This window comes from Moschus berezovskii, chromosome 7 (assembly GCF_049115385.1).
Source record: "Moschus berezovskii isolate FMDL1 chromosome 7, NW_MosBer_1.0, whole genome shotgun sequence".
Classification (NCBI taxonomy): Eukaryota; Metazoa; Chordata; class Mammalia; order Artiodactyla; family Moschidae; genus Moschus; species Moschus berezovskii.
The window spans coordinates 77,845,480-77,868,363 of record NC_142466.1 but is presented as its reverse complement, the minus strand read 5'-3'; the positions used below and the strand labels follow the sequence as shown (position 1 = coordinate 77,868,363).

General features: G+C 46.4%; 1 protein-coding gene across 2 annotated transcripts in view; it reads left to right on the top strand.

The window, feature by feature from the left end:
- LOXL2 (lysyl oxidase like 2) overlaps nt 1–22,884 on the top strand; it is a 117,528-nt gene that overhangs the window by 14,684 nt on the left and 79,960 nt on the right. For both annotated transcript variants that reach the window (XM_055427228.2, XM_055427227.2), the window contains exon 2: nt 19,139–19,563. In XM_055427228.2, the coding sequence (XP_055283203.2) occupies nt 19,209–19,563 (355 nt within the window). In that variant the 5' untranslated portion in view covers nt 19,139–19,208. The remainder of the gene's footprint in view (nt 1–19,138; nt 19,564–22,884) is intronic.

Genomic DNA, 22,884 nt, shown 5'->3' with positions numbered 1-22,884 from the left:
TGAACCTGGCGGGCTATAGTCCATGGGGTCACAAAGAGTCGGACGTAACTGAGCACACATGCAAAAAAATATACATATATATATCCTGTAGTCAAATAGCAACCCACTCCAGTATTCTTGCCTAGAGAAGCCTGTGGACAGAGAAGCCTAGTGGGCTGCTGTCCATAGGGTCGCACAGAGTCAGACACGACTGAAGCGACTTAGCATGCATGCATGCAACAGAGGAGGAAATGTCAACCCACACCAGGATTCTTGCCTGGAGAATCCCCGGGATGGAGGAGCCTGGTGGGCTGCCGTCTATGGGGTTGCACAGGGTCGGACACAACTGAAATGACGTAGCAGCAGCAGCAGCAGTCAAACCATATCTCCATATTTTTAGGGGCTGATGGGGGGTGGCTAACTTGAACTTGATGGTCATCCTTGCCTCACCCCGCTTCCTCTCCTTCAAGCAGCAGCGCTGATTTTGGATCTCCTCTGCCCCTTCGTAGGGGGAGGGAAACAATGGAAACAGTGACAGACTTTATTTTCTTGGGCTCAGAAATCACTGCAGATGGTGACTGCAGCCATGAAATTAAAAGATGCTTGCGCCTCCTAAGTAAAACTATGACAAACCTAGACAGCATATTGAAAAGCAGAGACATTACTTTGCCAACAAAGGTCAATATAGTCAAAGCTATGGTTTTTCTAGTAGTCATGTATGGATGTGAGAGTTGGACCTTAAAAAAGGCTGAATGCTGAAGAATTGATGCTTTTGAACTGTGGTGTTGGAGAAGACTCTTGAGAGTCCCTTGGACTGCAAAGAGATCAAACCAGTCAATATTAAAGGAAATCAGTCCTGAATATTCATTGGAAGGACTGATGCTAAAGCTGAAGCCTTAATACTTTGGCCACTTGATGCGAAAAACCAACTCATTAGAAAAGACTCTGATGATGGGACAGATTGAAGGCAGGAGAAGGGCATGACAGAGTGTTTGAATGGCATCACCAACTCAGTGGACAAGTTTGAGCAAACTCCAGTAGATGGTAAAAGACAGGGAAGTCTGGCATGCTGCAGTCCATGGGGTCACAAAGAATCAAACACAACTGAGTGACTGAACAACAGCAACTGCTCCTTCTTTATAGGCTACAATCTGTAGAGGTAAGATGTGTCTCTTAGGGCTTCCCTGGTAGTCCAGTGGTTAAGAATCCGCCTGCCAATGCAGGGGACATGGGTTCGATCCCTGGTCCAGGAAGATCCCATATACCTCAGGGCAACTAAGCCTATATGCCAGAACTACTGAACCAGTACTCTAGAGCTTGTGCTCTGCAACAAGAGAAGTCACTGAAAGGAAAAGCCCACTTGCTGCAACTAAAGAAAGCCAGCCATGAAGACCCAGCACAGCCAAAAATAAATAAATTAATTAAAAGATGTGTCTCTTACAGACACTATATATTTGGCTTTCCTTTTCTGATTCCATCTGACAGTCTCCAGTGGTTCATTTTAAAGTGTTTGAAATTGTACCTTCATCCCCCCCAGGAAACAGCCTGGTCAGAATGAGATTCCACCCAGGGCTGGAGATGGACTGTGGGGCACCTTGATCGGTCACAACAAATTATGCTGGACAAAGGCCTCTTTCTGAAAGCGGACAGAAATTCAGCTCTGGATGCCTACCTTCTGGTCATTTCACTGGGCCCTGAACATTCCCACCCTGTGGCCAGAAATAGACAGGACGGAGGTGGACTCTTTGGCCAGGGGCCAGATGGACCGGCCCTGGCCAATCCTGGTGTCAGAGTCTACATTCTTGTCTGAGGTGGTTCAAAAGGGCCCCCTTGTCCCTGCCTGCTTCCCTCATTCTCTGATCACTCTCTGTCCACCCAAGTCAGCCCTCCTCCATAGAGGAATGTGTTCCGTGTGGGACCAGGAGCAGCAAGCGACCACAGCTGGGGTAGCCTCTCCGTTGTGCTTTGGGCCATGAAAGAGGACCATTCATCACTTCTGCTGCTAGATCAGGAATCCCCTGGTGGGTGGCAGGGGGAGGGTCTGATGGAGGAGACAGCCCTCACCCCACCTCTGACCCCAGATCTGAGTGCCGACGTCTGGCAGAGACATCATGCAGAGAATCATGTCTGGGTGAGAAAAACCAGCTGAGCTCCTTGCTCTACTGTTCAAAGACACTAAGCCATTGGCCTATGCATCACGGGCCACTGCTCCCAACTGGGGAGCCCGATGCTTGCTGATGCAGTGCTTCCCAATGGGGACAGTGGGCCCATTACTGGGGGCCCCAGAACACAAGATGCAGAGCAAGTGCTGGGAGCAAGGAGTCATTTACCTACCCTCAGAGAAGGTGAGGCCAATCACACAAAGCTGGAGCCCAAGGGAGGCCTATTGTAGAAGGTTCTGTCCCCAGATGGTCATGTTGGTAGGTAGGAGTTAAGAAGATCAGTTTGTTAAGAACAGTCCTTTTTTTGCTAAATGCACAATCCACAAATAGTGTATAATGGTATTTTCTTGTTTGGCCACACTGTGCAGAGTGTGGGAGCTTAGTTCCTTGACCAGGGATGGAACCCACGCCCCCTGCAGGGGAACCTCGGAATCTTAACCACTGGACAGTCAGGGAAATCCCACAAATACTGTAGAATTTTTACAGTGTGTTTCCCCTCCTTATCTATGCATATCTTTGTTTTGTTGTTTAGTCACTAAATCTGCGACCCCATAGACTGTAGTCCACCAGGGTCCTCTGTCCATGGGACTCTCTAGTCAAGAATATTGGAGTGGGTTGCCATTTCCTACTCCAGGGAATCTTTCTAACCCAGGGATCAAACTCACATCTCCTTCACTGGCAGGTGGATTCTTTACTGCTGTACACCAGGGAAGGCCCACATGTCTTTGTTATAGACTAGGAAGTAGTTGGTTATATTGGGTATCTTTTGACACTCAGGTGTCAGCGGTAAGAGGCTGAGGTCTGTTGTATTATTTAAGACTGCATTGGGGAAGTCCAAAGCAACTCAACTTTTCAGAAAATACTGTTGCTGCAGCAAGTTCTACAATACAGAATGCCTTTTCTCAGGTAGATGATGATGTCATTCAGACGGGATTGCTTTTGGGGGAAGAGAAACAAATATTTGAGTAGTTAGTCCCAAGGAAATCTGAGACTCAGAGGTGTTTTTGTTTTTATTTCTTTTTTTTTTTTTTTTGGAGTAAGCCTTTGATATTCCTTCCTAAGTGGAAAAATTCAACCATCAAAAGAACAGCCTAAGAAAAGGACCCTGGAAATTCCAGTTTTACATCTCCTTTTCCTCTTGAAGCCCCTTTGGGTCCAAATTAAGTAAAGGATTTTCAAAGTCTTCCATTATCAGTACAGTGCCATGCCCGGAATCACAGAAATCAGTGTTTCTAGACTTTCGGTTGCCAAAGGAGGGGGATATGGAGGAGTGATGAAGTGGGAGTTTGAGGTCAGCTGACACAAATGATTACATATAGAATGGATAAACAAGAAAGTCCTACTGTACAGCACAGGGAAATATGCTCAATATCTGGGATAAACCATAATGGAAAAGAATATTTAAAAGAATGTGTATATAACTGAGTCACTTTTCTGTACAGCAGAAGTTAACACAACATTGTAAATTCACTAAACTTCAATAAAATGTAAAAATCAGCATTTCTAGAATGTACTGGAAAGTTCCAGGGGTGATATATGTTTTGGAGCTCCAACAAATGATGTGAATCAATTGAAGGAGCACTGTTCACAATGAACTGAGAAATCTCAGCAAGATCCAGGCTTAGAACTTTTTTCTCTCCCTCTGACTACATCCTGAGCCCCAACTCCCAGCAAGACCAGGAAGCACTGGTTGACTTCAGACCTGTTTGACAGTCTTATTTGTAGGCATTGAAGACTCCTCGGAGCCTACCATTCCCATGGAATTTGGCACAATTTAGCACCTACATAGTTTACACAGCACATGTGAACACACCTTTTGTTTTGGTACCTAAGCTTTTCTCTAATATTGTGTATTCTTTGGAAAAATGTCTGTCTCTAGTTTTCAAGTATTTTCTTGCAAGAGCTGAATCCAGGAGGAACTATCTAAGCTCATCCTTGAGGGTTCCTAAATATTAATAACACTTGAGGAAATCTGAAGCACAAAATTAAATACAACCACCTACCTTATACATTTTAGTGGTGGTGGTTTAGTCCCCAAGTCATGTCCGACTTTTTGTGACCCCGTGAACTGTACCTGGCCAGACTCCTCTGTGCATAGGATTTCCCAGGCAAGAATACTGGAGTCGGTTGCCATTTCCTTCTCCAGGAGATCTTCCCAAACCAGGGATCGAACCCAGGTCTCCTACACTGCAAGTGGTCTCCCACATTGCAGGCAGGCTCTTGCATTGCAGGTTAATTCTTTACCGACTGAGCCACCAGGGAAAAGCATTTAGCATCAACCAAAACGGTAGTTAGCACTTGAACAACTTGACTCAACTCTAGCAGGAAGGGATCTTTCCTCGTGGTCCAGTGGCTAAGAATCCACTTTGCAATGCAGGGGACCTGGGATCCAGGTTCAATCCCTGTTTGGGAAACTAAGATCCCACTTGCCTTGGAGCAACTGAACCCACACTCTGGAGACTTTGCACCACAATTAAAGAGTCGTTGTGCCACAGCAATATCCCTGATGATGCAGCAAAGACCTGATCAGCCAAATAAATGTAAAAAAAGAAAAGAAATGGTTAAAAAAAATCTATCAGGCAACACCTGTTTGAACCAAAATATTTTACCTGATTTTGGGGGACCACCTACCATGGGTCAGGAACTTAAGAAACATGATCTTTGTCTTTTGTGAGAGTCCTGAAATGATGATGGTGCTTGTTTTTTCCTTCAAAAAGTTGCTTTTAAGTGTATATTGTTTCTGTGGCTTCCCAGGAGGCAAAATGGTAAAGAATCCCCTGCCAATACAGGTGATATAAGAGATGTGGGTTCCATCCCTAGTTCAAGAAGATCCCCTGCAGTAGGAAATGGCAGCCCACTCCAGTATTCTTGCCTGGAGAATCCCATGGACAGAAGAGCCTAGTGGGCTACAGTCCATGGGGTTGCATAGAGTCGGACATGACTGAGTGACTGATCACATACATGCATATCATTTCCATTTTATAGATGAAATTCTGAGACTTAGAAAATCTGAGTGTGCCTGAGGTCACAGAGCTAACATGCGATAGAAGAGGGATTTGAACCCAGCTCTGTGTGACTCTAAACCACTGGGATGTGCTGCTTAGTGGCAACATGGAGGTGGTGTTATGTGCAGCCCATTCGCCACAGAGGATGAATGTGCAGGCTGCCTGAAGGGGTGGCTGCATGTAGGGGGTGCTCTAGGCTTTTGGGGAAGGTGAGCTGATTCTGACTGATGTTTATCAGGAATGTCTGGGATTTAAGTCCTGGGTCTGTCAAGGAATTCTTTCCCCATCTCTCCCAGACACCCCCTGGGGGCTACAGGGCTTCCTGTCTGCAATGCTTAAAAGTATCAACTGTGTGAACGTGTATCCTTGAATGGATTGAATTGAATGGAAGAATGTCCTCAACTGGTTAGCCAACAACCCAGGGAAAGATAACTTACTACTTTCTGATAAGGCACTGTCACAGTCGATTTCTGGCTGGCTCTTATTCATGTTAGTCAAATACTGAAGTCCTCGGGCAGCTTGCCTTTTTTTAAATTAAAAAAAAAATTTTTTTTTTGGTTGTCCTGTGTCTTTGTTGCTTTGCGAAGGCTCTATCTAATTGCAGTGAGTGGGGGTTACTCTTCCTTGTGGTACGCAGGCTTCTTATTGAGGTGGCTTCTCTTGTTGCAGAGCACAGGCTCAGTGTTAGGAGCCCTAACATCTGAGTAGCCAGGATAGGCCTGAGACCTTGCTTAGGCCTAAGTTTTGATTTCCTGGAGAGAGGGTGGAGGCTAAGTCCACAGAAACTCCTCCCTAAGAAGATCCCCGCCGGCGCCAAAATTAAGAAACTCCTCCCTGGAAAAGTCCCGCCCACGCCAAAAGTCGGGCCAATCAGAGTAAAAAGGGAAATCCCCCAGAAAAACCCCGCGCGGGTATGAACTGGCCAATGAGCTTCTGCGCATGCATGAACTGGCCAATGAGTTTCTGCCAGCTTGATCTTTTGAACAGAAATAGGTGCTTATGTAACCTGAGACTATAAAAACGGCTGTGACCTGGGCTCGGGGCTCTCTTCCCACTCCACTGCGCTGGAGGAGGCATGAGCCCTAGCTCGAGCTAGAAATAAACCCCATTCTTGCTTTTGCATTGCTGCGGGTGTCTTATTCTACCAGTATGGGGGGACCGGACTCAGGGCATAACATCAGTAGTTATGGCTCGTGGGTTCTGGAGCGCTGGCTCAGTAGTTGTTGTGCTGGGGCTTAGTTGTCCTGTGGCATGTGAAATTTTCCAGGACCAAATCCTCTGCATTGGCAGGTGGATTCTTATCCAATGTACCACCAGGGAATCCCGGGCATCTTGCCCTGATCCCCTGATGATGACCTTCTCCTGAGCCAAACTGTGTGAAGAATTAAGTCTGTCTGCTGCAGTAATTCCTGGACTTCTCTCAGATGAGGTTTTAACAGAAGACTCTGCAAAGTGGATCTTCCTCTTGTGAAATTTTCCTCTGCATACCTGGAGAGGGTTGGTGAAACCTGGGCCTTGTTTGGTACGTGTGAACCAGCTACAGAAATGTTCTGCTGACCCAGTTGGCTTGCGTTCAGGGTAGAGGATATTCCTAGAGTTTCCGTGATGGATGGTGATGCAACCTCACTGGCGTAGTCTCTTGGGCTGTTGATGACCTTGGAGGTGTTCATAGATGAAGCTGAGGATAGACCTTTCTATTGTCTAAAAGCTCTCTGAACTGTGATATCAGATATGTTTCCACGCAGCTTTTTGATTTCTTTTGTGAAATCAAAATTTCTGACTGAGGACTGATAGAACAGCTGTGAAGAGAAGTGTGACTTCCATCAGTCCAAATGTCTGCAAATGTCCAAAAGGACCAGAGCCTCCCCCGCAAAAGGTCAAGCACATTTGCCTCTCAACACCGTCTCAGATACTGTCCTACTAAAAGATGGACCCTCTTGAATTGCTCTGAAAGTCCTGCTGTGGCCAGTGTCTATTTAGAAATGGCCTCAGGAGATAGTGGAGCAAGCTGGGGCTGCCTGGTACCCTTGTAGGAGGAGGAGACGCCCAGACCCTGTAGCCTCTGAGCACAGCTGTGGGTGTTGTTGGAGGGGAGCAGAGGGCAGAAGTCACCGGATCAGGCGTCTCAGAGGAAGTGGGACTTGAGGGATCCCTGCTCCCTGAGGGTCTGCTCACTTTCCCCTCCGAGCAGCAGCAGCAGTACTCATTGCCTCCTGCCTTCACATGCCCTTAGGGCCTCAGTGTCCAGCACAGGTTTAGGGGCTCATCCTTTTGGGGGCAAACCAGTGTGTCTCAAGATGGCTTATTTCCCTGGAAATCATCTGTGTTGGGCTGGGGTGAGAGCATGCCTCACTCTGCCTCTTCTATTCAACCCTTGACTATATATTGGCGTAAGATTTTATGAGCCCAGGGGATCTTCACTTCCCATCAATTACCCCAGTGTCTGTCTACCCCCTTTCCCACACAAAGTGCATTTCGGAGGCACCCACGTCAGCAGATTTGAAGGGCATGGGGGCAGGTCCACCTACTCATGAATAACCCTATTGCCCTTATTTCCAACATTACACAATATGTAAAATTTAGCTATTAAAATTCAGAGGGACTTCCCCAGCAGTCCAGTGGTTAAGATTTGTGCTTCCAATGTTGTGGGTGTGGGTTAAATCCCTGGTCAGGGAATTAAAATCCATATGCCACTTAGTAGAGCCAAAAATCAAACAAAAACAAAAAAATCCAGAAAAACAGAGAGAAAACCCATAAAATTCATATCTAGGAGTTCTTTATTAAAACATAAAAGATCCCTGTTCGTAGAGAAACCACTAATTCATTCCTTAATATGTTAAATGTCTTACTTCAATAAATTCATAAGGAATGGACTTATCAATTTGCTTTCCTATGCAGTTAGGTCAGAAGGAAAAGGCAGTTTTGAAAAGTGAAAGAGGAGAGTGAAAAGGTTGGCTTGAAGCTCAACATTCAGAAAACAAAGATCATGGCATCTGGTCCCATCACTTCATGGGAAATAGATGGGGTAACAGTGGAAACAGTGTCAGACTTTACTTTTTTGGGCTCCAAAATCACTGCGGATGCTGATTGCAGCCATGAAATTAAAAGACGCTTACTCCCTGGAAGGAAAGTTATGGCCAACCTAGATAGTATATTAAAAAGCAGAGACATTACTTTGCCAACCAAGGTCCGTCTAGTCAAGGCTATGGTTTTTCCCGTGGTCACGTATGGATGTGAGAGTTGGACTGTGAAGAAAGCTGATTGTCGAAGAATTGATGCTTTTGAACTGTGGTGCTGAAGAAGACTCTTGAGAGTCCCTTGTACCGCAAGGAGATCCAACCAGTCCATTCTAAAGGAGATCAATCCTGGGTGTTCTTTGGAAGGACTGATGCTAAAACTGAAACTCCAATACTTTGGCCACCTCATGTGACGAGCTGACTCACTGGTAAAGACTCTGATGCTGGGAAGGATTGGGGGCAGGAGGAGAAGGGGACGACAGAGAATGAGATGGCTGGATGGCATCACCGACTTGATGGACATGAGTTTGAGTGAACTCCAGGATTTGGTGATGGACAGGGAGGCCTGGCGTGCTGTGATTCATGGGGTCGCAAAGAGTCAGACACGACTGAGCAACTGAACTGAACTGAACTGGACTGATGATTTAAATAGAAATTTATATTTATTCAGGACTTCCCTGCTGGCTCAGACAGTAAAGAGTCTGCCTACAATGAAGGAGACCTGGGTTCAATCCTTCATTCAATTAATATTTGAGTGCCTACTGAGTACAAGGCTCAGGGGTTCAGAGGTGGCAGGCAGGCAGGAAGAAACTGCATGTAAATGAACCTATGCTCTGTGCTAGTCATTTCCACATGTTATCTCGTTTAATCATCACACACACACACACACCTGAAAGGAAGGCTGTTTCCATGATCAAAAGATGAAATCAAGGCTCCAAAAGTAACCCTAAATCTGTAGAGCCTGGAAGTGGTAAACTCAGGATTCAGACCCGTATGTTCTGATTCCAAGATGCCCAGCATCCTCTCTCCAGGGAACAAATGGTGCCAACAAATACCAGTAGGAAGGGTTGCTGAGAGGTAAAAGGACCCATACAATGGAAGATTGAGGGAGTCAAAGGCCCCCTCCATTCACTTCACTTAAAAAAACTATTTATTTATTCAGCTGCTGTTGGGTCTTAGCAGTTCAGGGGATCTTTGCTGGGGCACCTAGCCTTCTGTCTAGGTGTGGGCCAGGGATTCAATAGTAGAGGTGGGTGGGCTTAGTTGCTGCCATGGCATGTGGGATCTCCCAGACCAGGGATGGAACCCACCCTCCTCCCCTGAATTGGAAGGTGGATTCTTAACCACTGGACCAGAAGGATGTCTCCAGTTCACGTTCAACAGCCCTTTAACCTATGATCAAGAATTAGAGCTGATTTTAAAAGCATCATGAGAATGGGTCTACTTTGAGCTATCCGTATGCTGTTATTGTCCAGTCGATTTTTAATAAGCACCCAACAGACGCCAGGCACCATGGTGGGCCCCCACCCATCACCAACAACGCTCCCTCTGCATGAGCGATTTGAGCAGAGAGGGGGACATCCGCCCCCACGGCTCCTGGCACAGCACGGCCAACGGCAAACTGATCGGTCCTGGTTCGCCGGCAGAGGCTGCGGAGCCCCTGGCACTGCTGCAGCAGGGCTGGAAGCTAAGGCCACAGAGTCAGCCTGTGGTCCCCGCTCAGGGCCCTGGTCACCCGAAATGCCCCCCATGGGCCCACGTGTGCCGGTCACCCTGGACCACGTGCTATCACCTCCTGGACTCAAGGACTCCCCAGCCCCAGGGACCCCAAGCGCTAGGAAGGGAGGGGACCCGGGGCTCAGAGCACAGCGGCTGGAGAAGGAAGGGCTACCAGGCCAGGCCACTTGTTTGCTCCGAGGCTCCGGTTCCTGTCCCCGCAGCTGGGGATGCCCGGTGGGGCCCGGTTCTAAACTGGGTCATTAGGCTGCCAACAACTTTGTCACTGGATTCACACTGCAGCTGGGACCACCCTGAACAGATTCCCTTAGAGGCCACCCTCGCCCCCAGTAGCTGGGGACTCCCCCAAGAAGGGGCTGAGCCCCAGTTCAAGTGCAGAAGGGAAAATGACACCTGGGAGCAGCAGGTAAGGCCTCTGGTCTGCAGGGGGTGGCAGCATGGAGCCCACCACAGGGCTGAGGGAGGGCTGTGGAGGTATCCTTGGGGCATTTTGCTCTCCATCCTCCCAAGCTCTTCTTTGGACTTTGGCTGTTTTATCCTCCTGTGGGTTGGATGAATACCAACGTGAAAAATGAATTTTGCAAAGCAGTAAGGGAAAGACATCCAACAGAAAAGGGGATTTAAAAAAGACATGTAGAGATAATTTCCAGGAAAAAAAAAGAAAGAAATACAAGTGGTCAGTAGAACCCGAAGAAAAAAGGTCAGGCTCACTAGTAAAAGAAATGCTGGTTAAAACAGAATACCGTTTTCCTCCCTGCTTATCCGATGGAGGAAGTTTCGAAAGCATGGTCATAGCTAGTATTTTGAGATTATGGGGAAACCTACATACTGTAGGCTGAGTGTACCCTAGCAGTCTTTCTGGAGGCAGTTAATATTGTTTTGTAGAAGAGTTCCCTTTTTACCAGCACTTTGACCCAGCAATTTTGCTTTTAGGAATTTATCCCAAGATTGTGGGAAGTTTTAGCTACAATGATGTGAATAGCAGTAAAAAATTTACTGGGAAGATTATTCAGTCTTATGGCACATCCATAATACTGAATGTAAAAGGCATTGTAAATCTTGTAAAAGTCAGTGAGACATCATGTTTGCAGTAGACTGGTAAATGTGAAAAGCAGTTTACAAAGCAGTATGTAGAAAACTCTTCCAAGTTTTAAGAGGAAATATATATCTGCAGATGGAGAAGGAAATGGCAACCCACTCCAGTATTCTTGCCTGGGAAATCCCATGGACAGAGGAGCCTGGGGGCTACAGTCCATAGGGTTGCAAAGAGTCGGACCCAACTCAGCAGCTAAGTACACACCGCACATAGATGTACAGAAAAAAGGCTGGAAGGGGTGGACACAGCCATGTTGACAGTCATTCTCTCCAGTGGGGCATTATTGTAAATTCTTTTCCACGTTTTACTTGTTTGCCTTCTCCAGATTTTTATTACCAGCTTGTATAACTTTCGCAATAAGGAAGTTAAAAAAAAAGAAAGAAAGAAAAAAGTTATTTTTAAAAGAGAAGCATCTGGGTCTAATTTTTCATAATCCCCTAGAGTAGGGAGTAGAAGAAGGCCCCAAAAAAGAAGCAACAAATTCAGGAGCACTTTTCAAAGAAAGATTTAGGAGTTGAACCCTGGCCATTCCTACAGATTGGAGACTCCATGAATATGGGTGGACCAGTTTATAGATAGGCAAATCTGAAGATTACAATTTCTTTTAAAAAATTGCAGATCGCAAATTTTTTCCATTTCTTTTTGAGATATGAATAGACAAACTGCAGGCCTCTGTAGCTCTTGTGTTGGGGGGAAGCTCAGGGGATGGTACAAGTGCTGGACTGGGGCCATGGAGCACAGAGATGCAGGTAAAGGACACAGGTCAGCCTGCTGGCCCTTGTTCAGAGCCTGCCTTGTCATTTAACCAACAGTGCAAACTGAGGCAACTTGCCGAAACTCTCTGTGCCTTGATAATAAGGGTGTTCACTCCATTAAGTGAATTAATACAGCAGAATGTTGAGAGGCATGCATTTAAACATTTAATTGTGTGTACAACCTCAGATAGGCAGATGATACCACTCTAACGGCAGAAAGCTAAGAGAAACTAAAGAACTTCTTGATGAGGGTGAAAGAAGAGAGTGAAAAAGCTGGCTTAAAACTCAACATTTTTATTCAGTATGGAGTATCTTAGTTCCCTGACCAGGGGTTGAACCAGTGCACCCTGCAATGGAAGTGCAGAGTCTTAACCACTGGACCACCAGGGAATTCCCAATGATACATACATTTTAAACCCCATGAGACATTATTTTACACAGTTGATCTTCATTCAGATTTACCTACACAGCCTCCCCTTCCATTTCCTTCATTCGACATCTAGGATGATTGGTCCTGTGCTCTGAAGAACTCCCTTTAGTATTTCCATCTTGTGGATTCTCTGAAAAGACAGTCTCACCACTTCTGTGAAAACCTTTATCCTCTCCAAGCAGTACAGGATTCTAGGTTGACTAATTTTTTTCAACCCTCTGAAAATGTCATGTGATTATCTTCTTTGTTTTCTTGTTTATTGGTGAGAGTCCAACTGTTAACCTTATTTTTGCTCCTTTGAAGATAACACTTTTATACTCCAGCTGCTTGTATCCTTTTCTCTTTGTCTTGGATTTTCCATGGTCTGATTTTGATGTGCCCCAGGATGGTTTTCTTTGTAAACTGTACTTCCTGGGCTTGATAGCTTTCATCAGCTTAGTATAATTCCTGACAATTATCTTCTCAAATATTTCTTCCAGACGTTCTTTGTCTCCTCCTTTGAAATTACAATTATACGGATGTTAGATCTTTCTAACATGGAGAACATAGCCCTGTCCTAACTTCTAGAGTTTAGCTCTTTAAGAACCCCTATCTGAAAGTCTGGGGCTGTTTAACAGGACTGTTCCTCCTTGGCAGGCTCTGAACCCCAGTGTCTGTGCCCTTAGTCCTGGAAAGATGCCTGAAGTTTTACTTAACTTCCCAGCCTGTTGGCCACTGCCTTGTAATTGGCAAGTGGCTTAAGGGGAAAAGCAGACACAAGTGTCAGGTTCACCTTACTGTGCTTTTCATCTCTTGGATTCTTGGCTTCTTGAGTCCTTGCTGCCTCGATAGCTCTCCAGTGACTTCAAAACATGCTTTTTGCATTTTATCTACCTTTTCCAGTTGTCCTTGGCAGGAAACTTTATCTGTTACAAGCTAGCCAGAAACACAGGGTACTAAGTGGAAATGACAGGAGATGTCTTCTGCCCCTGGGACTTGAGCAGCCGGTAGAGTCTGACATGACGATGTGGTAAAACACAAGCAGGATGCTATTTTAAAGGGAATCAGAGAAGACTAGGAACATCTGGGAAGGATGTTGAAGAACAGGAAGGATTGTGACATACACTTTTTAGAGGGAAGGGTGGGAGTGGATAGAGCACATTGATTGAGGTGGAAAATCTTAAGCCAGTCTAGGCTGGTATGATCAGATAGGTGACATGTGAAGGGCTGGAGTGAGGGCAAGGATAGAATCATCATTGGAATACTGAAGTCAGGAATTTTGGTATGATCATGGCATCCGGTCCCATCACTTCATGGCAAATAGATGGGGAAGCAGTGGAAACAGTGACTGACTTCATTTTTCTGGGCTCAAAAATCACTGCAGATGGTGATTGTAGCCTTGAAATTAAAAGACGCTTACTCCTTGGAAGGAAAGTTATGACCAACCTAGACAGCATATTAAAAGCAGAGACATTACTTTGCAACAAAGATCCGTCTAGTCAAGGCTATGGTTTTTCCAGTAGTCATGTATGTATGTAAGAGTTGGACTATAAAGAAAGCTGAGTGCCGAAGAATTGATGCTTTTGAACTGTGGTGTTGGAGAAGACTCTTGAGAGTCCCTTGGACTGCAAGGAGATCCAACCAGTCCATCCTAAATGAGATTAGTCCTAGGTGTTCACTGGAAGGACTGATGTTGAAGCTGAAACCCCAATACTTTGGCTACCTGATGCGAAGAGCTGACTCATTTGCAAAGACCCTGATGCTGAGAAAGATTGAGGACAGGAGGAGAAGGGGATGACAGAGGATGAGATGGTTAGATGGTATCACCGACTCAATGGACATGAGTTTGGGTAAACTCCAGGAGCTGGCGATGGACAGGGAGGCCTGGCATGCTGCGGTTCATGGGGTTGCAAAGAGTCAGATACGACTGAGCGACTGAACTGACTGACTGACTGACTGAAAGGCATCTGTGTCCCAGGTGGAATGTGGACAGTTTTTATATGTGTTCGTGGATTGTTGATACTTGTTCGTGGATTGTTTTGGTACTTGGGGTTGATTACTTCTGGCTTTGCCTGCACTAACTGAGCAACTCTGGTGAAGTCTAATAAGAAAAGTCCTCTCTCTCTGGTTCCCAATTTTCTCCCTTGTAGAGTAAGAATCCCCATCCTTTCACCTAATGTCTCAAGGCTCTAGTGAGGCATAGATGAGCTTGTGGATGGCAGTATGCTGGGACAAGAATGAAGCGTGGATGGGGTGATGAGGTGTCCTTTCAGAGCCACATACTAGCCTGTCAGCCTGTGGTCTGCAAGTGGCCATTACAGGAACCCCACAACTTTCTGGCCTTGTCTGTGTGTCACAGGATGAGGACGCTGGACCTCCAGTGAACCAGAGGGCCTTCCCAAGTCATTGGTCCTGACTGTCTGCCACGCCCTGGCATCTCCACCCTAGCACCCATGACAGGACCAGGCCATCCCAACAAACATGGAACTACCTCTCTCCAAGTTAGATCCTCCCCCTGGGCTGCTCTTGGGAAGTTATCTGGTCTTCCCTTGATGGTGATGTGCCATGAATTGAAAAATAGATTGGCTCAACCTGGTTAATGGCTTTCCAGGTGGTGCAGTGGTAAAGAATCTACCTGCAATGCAGGAGACAAGAAATGCGGGTTTGATCCCTGGGCCAAGAAGGTTTCTTGGAGGAGGAAATGGCAACCTGTTCCAGTATTCTTGTCTGGGAAGTTCCATGATGGAGGAACCTGGCAGGCTGCAGTCCATGGGGTTGCAGAGTCGGACACAACTGAGCATGCATACAACCTGTTTATCCAATAATGTCTGATGTTCCCCTGTAGCTTTTACCTGCTGGTCCTGGTTTCCTTTGGGAACTCTATCTTCCAACTCTACTTCCTCTTCCATGAAAGAAAGTACCTGTGGTCCTTTAAAACCATCTTCCTATCTCTCTGAATTATGGAAGGATCAAGGTACATGAGCCAAGGCTTTATTTTCTGCTCTAGGACCTCATCTTGGAATTAAAAGTAGGCTCCACCTGGGTATGGTGACCACAATCTTAAAAATACAAAAATTAAAAATGTTTATTTAGCACATGCTCCTCTAAGGCTTATTATGTGCCATTCAGTCAATCCTCATAACAATTCTAGGAGCTAGATACAATTATTATTCCTATTTTATAGATAAGGAACATTGATAAGCACAGCGAGGTTAAGTGTTTTGCTCTATGTCACACAGCTAGTTGGCATCAGAATGATGATTCAAGCCCAAAATGCTTGACTCCAGAGTCTGTGCTCCCCTCAACTCTGCTGTCCTATCCTCCCTTGCCGCTTGAAGATGGGCCACTCAGCCTTTCTTTCTCCTGTCCACCACAAAGACCTTCATGTCTGCCCTCTGTGCACAGAGCAGGCTGCACTCAGTCCCCAGCAACCCTCAGGGATGGAAGCTTAAAAAGGGATGGAATTGTTGCCTGGGCCTCCTTGGCTTCTCCAAGGGCAGGAGAGGTGCCTCAGGACTGCTGTCTGGGGCTACACTTCAGTTCAGCTACGGACAGGCCCTGCGTTAGAACTGTTGAAGGAGTTTTCCCTCCTATCTCCTCGTTCAGTGACCTCAGCCACCCTGAGATCCAGAATATAAAGCATGATGAGATCTGGGGGCTGTGGTGTGTGGCACCACATCGGGGCGTCTGGACGCCTGGAGCCATAGGAAGGTTCAGATATGTGCAGAGGGTACAGCACCCCATGAACAAGTAGAGGCGGAGACTCGATATCTCGTAGTGTTATCTCAGCACCTGGAAGAGGCCATTTCCATTCAGGGCAGCTAACGTCCAGAAGAAGGAAGGCTGCCTTACCTGGGGGTCCCCCCGAGCCCTCTTCACAGACACTCTCACGTCTTCATTTTTTCAGCCACTCAGTCTCTGGGAGCAAATCACCTTTTCATTCCATAGACACGTCCTTGAACCTATCATGTTTACTTTGGAGGAGCCAAAGAAGGAGGAGATACAAGGCCTGCCCTTAAGCAGTTTGTAGGCTCTTTGGGCATATGAAGGTGTCTGGGGACAGGGGTGAGGAGAAGGTCTAGATAACAAGCCCCGTTGGAAGGATGATCCTGGGGGGCTGCTTCAGTAGGAGTGCTGCCCCCAAGAAGGAGGGCTCTGAACTGGGCCCTGGAGAACGAGATGCACAGAGGTGAGAAGGGGGAAGAGGGCTGAAGACCCTCCACCTCCCTTCAGCCTGCTTCCCTCCCTCTTCACCCTCCCTGTGCCCAGGAGGCAGATCTGCAGAAACTCCACCAAGAGACAGGCTTGTCTTCAGCAGCTTGGGTTTGCCCACTGGGGAGCATCAGAAGGAGGTTAGAAGCCGGAGGACAGTGAACTCAAGAACTTGTTCCCGTTGTCCCTGTTGCTGTGATTTGGCTCTGAGACCCTTCACTGAAGCCACAGCTCCAAGAGCCGCCTTCTGGGTTTAGCTACTCTCTTCACCGCCCCCAAGACTGGCAGTGATAACAGCCGCCCTCTCTGGCCAGCCTGGTTATTACATGGTCCTTTGTTCCTTTGAACTCTGTCCACATCTCTGTATAGGGTCTTTTTTTTCTCTTTTGTTAATTTTTATTGGAGTATAATTGATTTACAATGTTGTGTTAGTTTCAGGGATAAAGCAAAGTGAATTAGTTATACATAAACATACGTCCACTTTTTTTAGATTCTATTCCCATATAGATCATTACAGAGTATTGAATAGAGTTCCCTGTACTATACAATAAGTCCTTATTAGTTATCTATTTTAAATGTAGTATGTGTACAAAAAAGATCTTCACGACCAAGATAGTCACGATAATGTGATCACTGACCTAGAGCCAGACATGTTGGAATGTGAAGTCAAGTGGGCCTTAGAAAGCATCACTACTAACAAAGCTAGTGGAGGTGATAGAATTCCAGTTGAGCTATTTCAAGTCTTGAAAGATGATGCTGTGAAAGTGCTGCACTCAATATGCCAGCAGATTTGGAAAACTCAGCAGTGGCCACAGGACTGGAAGAGGTCAGTCTTCATTCCAATCCCAAAGAAAGGCAATGCCAAAGAATGCTCAAACTACCGCACAATTGCACTCATCTCACACGCTAGTAAAGTCATGCTCAAAATTCTCCAAGCCAGGCTTCAGCAGTATGTAAACCGTGAGCTCCCAGATGTTCAAGCAGGTTTTAGAAAAGGCAGAGGAACCAGAGATCAAATTGCCAACATCCGCTGGATCATGGAGAAAGCAAGAAAGTTCCAGAAAAACATCTATTTCTGCTTCATTGACTATGCCAAAGCCTTTGACTGTGTGGATCACAATAAACTGTGGAACATTCTGAAAGAGATGGGAATCCCAGACCACCTGACCTGCCTCTTGAGAAACCTGTATGCAGGTCAGGAAGCAACAGTCAGAACTGTACATGGAACAACAGACTGGTTCCAAATAGGAAAAGGTGTACGTCAAGGTTGTATATTGTCACCTTGCTTATTTAACTTATATGCAGAGTACATCATGAGGAACGCTAGGCTGGAAGAAGCACAAGCTGGAGTCAAGATTGCTGGGAGAAATATCAATAACCTCAGATATGCAGATGACACTACCCTTATGGCAGAAAGTGAAGAGGAACTAAAAAGCCTCTTGATGAAAATGAAAGAGGAGAGTGAAAATGTTGGCTTGAAGCTCAACATTCAGAAAACAAAGATCATGGCATCTGGTCCCATCACTTCATGGGAAATAGATGGAAAAACAGTGGAAACAGTGTCAGACTTTATTTTTTTGGGCTCCAAAATCACTGCAGATGCTGATTGCAGCCATGAAATTAAAAGGCGCTTGCTCCTTGGAAGGAAAGTTATGACCAACCTTGATAGTATATTAAAAAGCAGAGACATTACTTTGCCAACCAAGGTCCGTCTAGTTAAGGCAATGGTTTTTCCCGTGGTCATGTATGGATGTGAGAGTTGGACTGTGAAGAAAGCTGATCGCCGAAGAATCGATGCTTTTGAACTGTGGTGTTGGAGAAGACTCTTGAGAGTCCCTTATACTGCAAGGAGATCCAACCAGTCCATTCTAAAGGAGATCAATCCTGGGTGTTCATTGGAAGGACTGATGCTAAAGCTGAAACTGCAATACTTTGGCCACCTCATGCGACGAGTTGACTCACTGGAAAAGACTCTGATGCTGGGAAAGGTTGGGGGCAGGAGGAGAAGGGGACGACGGAGAATGAGATGGCTGGATGGCATCACCGACTCTGTGGACATGAGTTTGAGTGTACTCCGGGAGTTGGTGATGGACAGGGAAGCCTGGCGTGCTGTGGTTCATGGGGTCGTGGAGAGTCAGACACGACTGAGCGACTGAACTGAACTGAACTGATGTGTATATGTCAATCCCAATCTCCCAATTTATTCCTACTCCCCTCCCCCTTGGTAACCATTTGTTTGTTTTCTACATCTGTGATTGTATTTCTGTTTTGTAAATAGGTTTATTTGTACCATTTTTTAAGATTCTACATATAAGTGATATCATATAATATTTGTCTGTCTGATTTACTTCACTAAATATGATAATCTCAAGCTCCATCTATGTTGCCACAAATGGCATTATTTCATTCATTTTTATGGCTGAGTAATATTCCATTGTGTGTGTGTGTGTGTGTGTGTATGTATACACATGCATATATATATCACCTCTTTTTATTCCATTCCTGTAAATAGTCTTTTTAAAAACTCACCTCAAATGAAGTCTGAGTGTGCTGTTTCCTGCCAGAAGCTGCACTGATAAAAAGCATGTCAGGGATCTGGGAGGGTGGAGGGCAAAGAGGTAGGACTTCCTAGACCTGTCTGGCTGAAGCGCGTGATGGGAGGAGAGAAGCTGGAATCTAGAATGAGCTTTCAGTCCTGAGCGAAGGAGTATGAAATCACTGGCCGTTTCCTAGACGTCTGTAACCCGAACCTCTCCCCTCTTCCAGGAAACTCCTGCCAGTCGGTCCTGAGCGCCACGTGCCCGCCTGCTTTCGGTCCCCCAGCCCGAGGGCAGGGATGGAGCTGCGCGGGGGCCGCTGCCTCTGCCGCTGTCTGGCCATGCTCGCCCTCCTGCCCGCGCTAAGCCTGGCGCAGTACGAGAGCTGGCCCCACTATCCCGAGTACTTCCAGGAGCCTGCCCCCGAGTACCACCGGCCTCAGGTGCCCTCTGACGTGGTCAAGATCCAGCTGCGCCTGGCGGGCCAGAAGCGGAAGCACAGCGAGGGCCGGGTGGAGGTGTACTACGGCGGCCAGTGGGGCACCGTGTGCGACGACGACTTTACCATCCACGCCGCGCACGTTGTCTGCCGCGAGCTGGGCTACGTGGAGGCCAAGTCCTGGACTGCCAGCTCCTCTTACGGCAAAGGGGAAGGTAAACCGCTCTGCGCCGGGGAACTGAGTTCCGGGGTCCCCTGGGCAGAGCGGCAACAGGCTTCGGGGGTAGCCTCGTAAACGAAGCTGAAGCTGCGGTTACTGTCAAGTAGGAATCCCTGATAATACTCCATCTGGGCAGCCTGCGTGTCTGTGCTGGAAGCGGGAATGCAGGGGTGTGGGGAGAGGGACAGTGACCGCTCCCAGTCGCGCTTTGCCCACGACTTTCCTGGTTTGGGGCTTCCCTGATGGCTCAGATGGTAAAGAATCTGCCTGAGAGGCAGGAGACCCTGATTCCATTCCTGGATCAGAAAGATCCCCTGGAGAAGGAAATGGCAACCCACTCCGGTATTCTCGCCTGGGAAATTCCATGGACAGAGGAGCCTGGTGGACCATGGTCAATGGGGTGGCAAACAGAGGGATACGACTGAGTGACTTTCACTTTTACTTTCCTGGTTTAAGGACATAAAAGTCTGGCAGCCTGGTCCTGAGCCAACTAGGCTGGGACGTGACCCTAGGTAGTGACCAAGGTCTGTCTGTGGTCATCTCTCAAGCATTGTGCACTGCCCGGGGTTGCATCAGCCAGGGGGAGACAATGTCTTTCTCCTAACCATCCCCTCAAAAGAGCCTGTTGCTCTTTGTCACAAGGGCTGCCCATAGGCTAGCATCTCTGACTCTACCACCCTCCTAAAGGGGTAGAGTTTTGGCTTTTAATATTAGCATGCTGGGTTTGGCCAGAATAAGAACAGATGTTTCCCATTTTGTGTTTTTTTTTTCTTAATATTTATTTATTTATTTGTCTGTGCCGGGTCTTGGTTGCGGCATGCAGGATCTTTAGTTGGCGGCATTCGAACTCTTAGTTGTAGCTTGTGGGATCTAGTTCCCTGACCAGCAATTGAACTCAGTCCCCCTGCACTGAGAGCCAGAAGTCTTACTTAGCCACTGGACCACCAGGGAAGTGTCAAGTTTTTCACTTTGACTGGCTTCTTCTTTCCACTCATGATAAGCTCAATCAATACACTGAAAAAAACTGGGGGGAGATAATTTTGAGGGAGGGCAGGTGGTGGAGCCCAGAACCTGGGGTTCCATCCTGTATTGACCGAACTAACTGTATGCTTTACAGGAAGATGCTTATCCTCCTTGGATAACTAGGAAGTTAGGCTCTCTAAGAGCTCTTGAAACTATCAGTCTGTGTTCCTAAGTGGGAAAGTAGATAAGGACCAAGGGCATTATTTAAAAATAAAATCTCAGGATTTCCCTGGTGGTCCAGTGGTTAAGAATCCACCATGAAATGCAAGGGATGCAAGTTTGATCCCTGGTTGGGGAACTCAGATCCTACATGCCACCGAGCAACTAAGCCGATGCCCTGTACCTACTGAGCCCACACATCACAATGAAAGATCTCACACAATGCAATGAAGATTCCGAGTGCCTCAACTAAGACTCAATGCAACCAAGTAAATAAATAAATAATAAAGATAAAATCAAATCTCCAGGGACTTCTCTGGTGGTGCAGTGGTTAGGACTCCATGCTCCCAATGCAGGGGGCATGGATTCCATCTCCGGTGCAGCCAAAAATAAATAAAATCTCCAGCTAGAGGACCCCTCCTAGCTGGAGGTTAGTAAAGCAAAAGCACCTTGTCCACTTGGCTGAGCGGCTGCCCAGGTGTTAGCATGGCTGCTGGACTCAAGCAGAGGTCCCCAAACTCTTGTTGGGTAAACTGATTGAAAGTGAAAGTCGATCAGTTGTATCCGACTCTTTGCGACTCTGTGGACTTTGGCCCACCAGGCTCCTCTGTCTATAGAATTCTCCAGGCAAGAATACTGGAATGGGTCGCCATTTCCTACTCCAGGGGATCTTCCAGACCCAGGGATTGAACCTGGGTCTCCTGCTTTGCAGGCAGATTCTTTATCTTCTGAGCCACCAGCCACACTAATGCATTAGAATCTTCCAGGGAGCTAATCCCCCGTATTCTGAGTTAAGGTCTAGGATGGAGTCCAGGACTCTGTAACTTTTGAATGTGCTTGTACATGTAGCCAGGTTTAGGAATCCCTGAAATTGATCACCGTTCTAGTCCCTCCTAACCCTGGCTTTCAGTTATTCTAGAAAGTCTAGGAGAGAGGAAATCTCATCTCATACATGTCTCACTTCTGTGTCATTAAATATGTCCTTCTGGGATAACTGGATCAAGAGACTGCAGTTAGTATAAACTGTTCTCTGAAGCTGACTCTGCATTCCTTACCTTGATTCGAGTAAAAGCAGCAAAGATGTATTCTTACCTTTTTGTTGTTGCTGTTTAGTTGCTAAGTCATGTCTGACTCTTTTTCGACCCCATGGACTGTAATGCTAGGCTTTTAAAACCCATTTCCTGTCTTCTTTACAAAAACTCTGGATAACTTCTCCATCCTTTCACATCTCTCTTTTTTTTTCTTCTTGCTGAGTGATCTAGAGGTAACATCAGATTTATGTTTTCTATTCTAGGCTCTCTAAGCCTGATTATTTTATAACACATATTTTTCCATGACTTTGGGGTTTTTCTAGTGACATCTTTAGTTCCTTTCTACCTAAACTTAAAATTTACCTGTCATCAGGTAAAATAGGCATGATTTTTCCCCCACCCCTGCTCAGGAGCAGGTATGGGGTAGCTAGAGAAGTGAGTTAGAATGGCTCAGACTTTGCCATCCAAGGATGATGAATGGAGAAAAGTTCACAGGAGTAGAGGGAATTTTCAAGGGAATGATTAAAATCAAGGTCCATGGAGTCCAAGTTGGGTAGGTAACAAGGTACTCCAGGAAGCCATTGAAGGGCTGGGGAAAGCTGGGAGGATCAACAGATTGTGAGCTGAGGTTGTAGTAATAGAAGGAGTGTGCTAGAAAGGTGGGCTCATGGACGCAGATACACACTAGAAGCGTTGAAATGGAGATTGGGGAAGGGGTGAGATAGTTTGTAATTCAAGGTCTAAGCTATGACCATGGGATACTAGCTGGTGTAGGATGAGGAGAGTCACTGGAGAGAGGCGGTGTCAAACTAAGAGTACTGAAGGGTCCTCTCTGGGGATACTGAGACCATCAAGATTTAGGAAAAACTAGGTATCAACGAGAGGAAGGGAGAAATAGATGCTAAAAAAATTTTAACTGTCCAGTCTCTAGGACTTTAAGCATTATTCTATGTAAAGTGGTCGTTGGTTTATCCCAAGAGACCCTTTAGATGTAAAATATATTTGGATCTTATCAGCATCAGTTTAGGATTTTTAACATTGGGTGCATGGTGAACATTCAGTCAATATTAATTAATCATGATTCAGTTTGATTTGGAAGTCAG